Source organism: Sesamum indicum, linkage group LG10, assembly GCF_000512975.1.
Source record: "Sesamum indicum cultivar Zhongzhi No. 13 linkage group LG10, S_indicum_v1.0, whole genome shotgun sequence".
In the NCBI taxonomy this organism is placed as follows: Eukaryota; Viridiplantae; Streptophyta; class Magnoliopsida; order Lamiales; family Pedaliaceae; genus Sesamum; species Sesamum indicum.
Window position 1 is genome coordinate 4,018,251 of NC_026154.1, and position 5,265 is coordinate 4,023,515.

General features: G+C 35.9%; 1 protein-coding gene across 1 annotated transcript; it reads left to right on the forward strand.

Moving 5' to 3' along the window:
* On the forward strand, window positions 369-4,233 carry LOC105171882 (pentatricopeptide repeat-containing protein At4g32430, mitochondrial). Its single transcript, XM_011093136.2, has 2 exons — window positions 369-3,499; window positions 4,046-4,233. The coding sequence occupies exon 1, from the start codon at window positions 651-653 to the stop codon at window positions 2,940-2,942; it is 2,292 nt and encodes a 763-aa protein (XP_011091438.1). The 5' UTR covers window positions 369-650; the 3' UTR covers window positions 2,943-3,499; window positions 4,046-4,233.

Below are 5,265 nucleotides of genomic sequence, written 5' to 3' on the forward strand. Positions count from 1 at the left end.
TCTTAGATCAATTTGTTTTGGGCATACCCATTAATAGTAATAATTAAATCTACTAATAATATAATTAACCAACTATAATATTTTTAAATCAAATGAATAGTTAATTCAACACTAATTTAAATAGTCAAACTTATAAATTTTTCAGTTAAATATTATATCGGGCAATATAAATTATATTTTAATTCATGGACTGATTAAAATAATATAATTATATAAATTAATATAAATTTAAAATTTCTTACCTGTTCTTGTGGCTGCGAGTGTGTGTAAATATGTGAGATTGTGTGTGAATGTGAATTCATGTGTAACATTTATATATACTAGTTGTTTGTGGCACACTTTGTTTTAGGTGAGCTATGGTCTCTCAGACCAAAACACTAAACAATGATAGTCTGCTACAACTCTCTAAAATATATATGCAACAAGCAATGGGGTTATATTTACATTTGTCTCACTTTTTCATTTTTCAATTTCTCACAGTTGGTGGAATTCTCCGAGAAAATAAAATAGAGATGGGATAAAATGTAATGCAGAGATATATGAACTGTTATTCTTGCATAGTAAGCTATAACGGTCGTCGAGGTTTATACAAGTGTAGAGTATGTTCTTCGGTATCCGGCGATTTCTTGGGTCTCTGGATTTAGCTGCTAATGATAACCCGGCGGCTGAAGCTCGAAATCTTTCACAAAATACTCGTACAACAATCGAAGCATTTGAAGAACTCATGCTCATTTTCTCGTGGATACCACGTGCTCGATGAAACACCTAAGCCACCATTTGTCTCTGTTCACCGTTTCATGCTCAATCTTCTATACCAAAATCGCCAGGGTGAAGCACTTGATGTTTTCAAGAAACATCTAGAAGTTGGTCTTTCCGGAGTCGATGAAGTGGCGATTGCAATTGCTTCTAAGGCTTGTCTTGGGCGTCCAAGACTTGGGTCTCAAATTCATGGTTTCGCGATAGTTTCGGGTTTTATGTCTTATGTTTCTGTGTGTAATTCTTTGATGAACATGTACTGTAAATCGCGGGAGTTGAGTAGTGCTTTATGCATTTTTGAGAATATCAAGACCCCTGATACTGTTTCTTACAATACAGTCCTTACTGGGTTTGAAGACAGTAAATGCGCACTCCTTTTTGCTCGTGAAATGCATTCAGTCGGGGTCGTTTTTGATGCAGTAACATATACAAGTGTGCTTGCGCATTGTGCGGACGGGCAGGAGTTTGATTTTGGTTTTCAAATGCACTGCCTTGTTTTGAAGTTTGGTTTGAAGATGGAGATTTTTATCGGAAATGCACTTGTGACCTTGTATTCGAAATGTGGAAAGATCGCACATGCTGACAAAGTATTCAGAGAGATGCCCCACAAAGATTTGGTTTCTTGGAATGCAATTCTCTCAGGCTATGCCCAGGAGGGTAGTTATGGATTGGTAGTCATTTTGGGATTTATTGAGATGGTAAAAGGAGGCATGAATCTTGATCACGTCTCAATGACTAGCGTAATTTCAGCTTGTGGTCAGGAGAGGAACTTGGATTTTGGGAAGCAGGTGCATGCTCTGTCAATGAAAAGTGGCTATGGCACTCATGTTTCAGTTTGTAATGTTTTGATGTCAATGTATTCAAAGTGTGAGATTGTTGAAGATGCAGAATTGGTCTTTGAGAATATTATTGATCATAATGTAGTGTCTTGGACGACGATGCTGTCCATAAATGAAGAGGATGCTGTGAATTTATTCAAGGAGATGATGAGACATGAAATATACCCAAATGATGTTACGTTCGTTGGACTGATTCATGCAATAACAAAACATAGTATGATGCAAGAAGGCCTAATGGTCCATGGGTTTTGTATAAAATCGAACTTTCTTTCTGAAATTAATGTGGCAAATAGTTTCATTACCATGTATGGTAAGTTTAAGCTAGTGAAAGACTGCTTTAATGTTTTTGAGGAGCTTGACCACAGAGAGATTATATCATGGAATGCTCTGATATCTGCATATTCTCTAAATGGGATGTACCAAGAAGCTTTGCAGGTTTTCTTGACTGCTTCAAAAGAATTACAACCAAACCCTTATACATTTGGTAGTGTTTTGCATGCAATTGCCTCATCTGAATCAATTTCTCTGAGGCAAGGGCAACGATGTCATGGTTATATAAGAAAACTTGGATTGAATACCGATCCAGTTGTGTCAGGTGCACTTCTTGATATGTACGCAAAGCGTGGGAGCATATGTGAATCTCAGAAGATTTTCAATGAGTTGACTCAGAAAAGCCAAGTTGCTTGGACAGCTATAATATCTGCCCACTCGAGGCATGGGGACTATGAATCGGTCATGAAGTATTTCAAGGAGATGGTGATGGAAGACGTGAAGCCTGACTCAATCACTTTCCTCTCTCTGTTGACATCATGTGGTCGCAACGGAATGGTTGATAAAGGATTCGAAATTTTCAATTCAATGGTTAATGACCATTCTGTTGAACCATCTGCGGAGCATTATTCTTGTATTGTTGATATGTTGGGTAGGGCTGGGAGGCTGAAGGAGGCTGAAGAACTTCTGTATCAGATTCCTGGAGGACCTGGGATATCTGTGCTACAAAGCCTGCTTGGAGCTTGTAGAGTTTATGGAAACGTAGAGATAGCAATTAGGGTATCTGATGCTTTGATTGCTATGGAACCTAATGAATCAGGTTCTTACGTTTTGATGTCTAACTTGTTTGCTGAGACGGGAAAGTGGGAAAAGGTTGCAAAAATGAGGACTATGATGAAAGACAGGAAAGTGACAAAAGAAGTGGGATTTAGCTGGGCAGATGTTGATAACTCCGTATATTTGCATGGATTTTCGTCAGGGGACAAGTCTCATCCCCTGTCTAAGGAAATCTATCTGATGGCTGAATTGCTGGGATCAGAAATGAAAAGAAGAAGGGCAGACTCTGTTAACATTTGATCATAAGAGACGGGAGGCTCCAGCATAAACAGATCAATCATACTGGGAAGGCTAAAAGAACGGAAACCAATATTCTTTCGATCCTGTACCCATCTTTCTGTGGGTTGGGTGTGCGGTTGTGACGTCGGGCAAAAGAGTGGTGTATGAGGTTCACTTGCTTATGGGAGACTGGATGATCTATTATTGGAATTATTAGACACTTGAGCGCAATCAATTATATTTCATAATGAGCTACAAGTTTTGGTATTTGACATTTAGAATCAAGTTAAGATGGAAAACTTGTAGAGGGAATTGTCTTATTGGTCCTCTGAGCAATGCAGTAATTCATGGGGAAGGATAGTGCTAATGAAGCAGGAGCATATCTAATTCGTAATGAGGTTTCTTAACTCATTTCCTTTTCCATAGTCTAGCGGTGAATATTTAATCACTGGTTTCTTCAATTGTATGTCAAGGGTTCTGAACTTCTGAGTTGATTTTCTGGTGAAAGTGAACATTCAGTACTAAAAGATACCCAGTCGTCCATTTTATGTTCTCCATGAGTACTTTTCTTTGATGAGGTATGTTCAGCTTTTTTTAGTTGATTGCTTACTATCTCCCTGGTGTCATGTCAGTGTTACCATTTTTGTAGTAGTTCAACATCCTTATCTCAAGGAGCTTTGTGAAATCATAAAATCTTTCTATTTATATTCTTTCTTCTACTACGTGAGCATGAAAGCCAAGATCTATACATTGGTGTAATCGATGAAAGTTTGGTAGGAAGGCTTATGTTTTACTTCATTCCGTCCTCCATATATGATTTGTCTGCTGGATGGGCTTAAATTTTGCCATATTGTCATGTGTCTCTGCATATGCTCTGCTGTAGTTCTGAACTATACAAAATATTTGTTATGTTTGAATGTTAGGGTGAGATATTGTGTAAGCTTTTGGCTTGTCACCTTCACTGTTTGACCATGCATTCATCAAGCATTTAAATGTATACAGAGAATTAGGGTTTCATCACATCTTTTATCCCAAATGATCCAATCATTCACATTCTATAGTAGTTCTTAAGGCTACAAAATTTGTTGACTAATTTTTGTGGGATTCTTGTTCTCTCTCTGTAGGCTGGACAGTTGAATGAAAGATGAATGGCCGAGATCGGATAGTGCGTCTCCTATGGAGATGAGATGAAGGATTTGAGCACATGCAAAAAGCGATAATAGATCTCGTATCTTGTTGTTTCCTTGACTTGTCACTTCCTTTTCTACCATGTGGCCAAATTTATATCACTTAGTAAACTATTGCTCCTACAAATGTTCCCTTGCTCAAAAACATCTTCCTTACTATAAATCAGGTTAAATCTCTGAAGCTGGGCAATGCAAGATCATGCAGAACAAATCAGGTTTCTTGTGTCACTGACAAGACAACTACATACAGGTCTTGGGGCATTTTTGTGGACATATCCATTGCCCCTTGTCCTTATGTTTCATTTTGCTGACACATTGGAAGACTTGCAGTTGTCGACCTGACCATTTGAAGATTTGAAAATTTTCCTTCCTTCTCTCCCTAGTCCACATGAATGAGGAATAAAGAATGATCTGAAATTAGATGGATGGATAACATCGTGCCATTGTAGACATAATCCTTATGTTTGTTTTCGGTTTTGGGCCATCTCAGAGATGGCCCAAAACAGAAGCAATGTTTGCCATTGCTTGTTTTGCCATGTTTTTGTCTTGTTTCTAAGTATTTTGTCTTGTTTCTAAGTATTTAATTTTTAAATACAAATATATTTTATTTTAACCACTTAATATTTTATACGTAATATTTTCTACATCATTGGAATAATTAAAAATTTTAAAAAATATAAAATAATATAATTATTCTACGCGGTTAATTCATATATTATATTATTTGAATAATGTATTTAAATTTATCACCTCAAATATAACAACTAACAAAAAATATTGTTAATCCATTATTAGAGTGCATTTAATTATTTTTAAAAGTGTATTTACATAAATTATTTTTTTCATTTCCATACATATATAATTAGAAAATAATATTTATTTTAATCCACTCACAACTAAATAAATTATATATTTTTATACACATATATATATAAATATATATAAAAGAGACATGATTTGACAATGAACAGTATTTTTTGTCTCCCCACTACCCAACATCAAACATAACATACTTATTTTATATTATCTCCAAAAACAAATCCAAACATACACACTATCTCTAACTTATTTTTATTTATCTTTGTTTTTCTCTCTCTATCTCCACAAAATACCCAAAAACAAGTTAAAAACAAAACCAAACATAATGAATGGTTGTC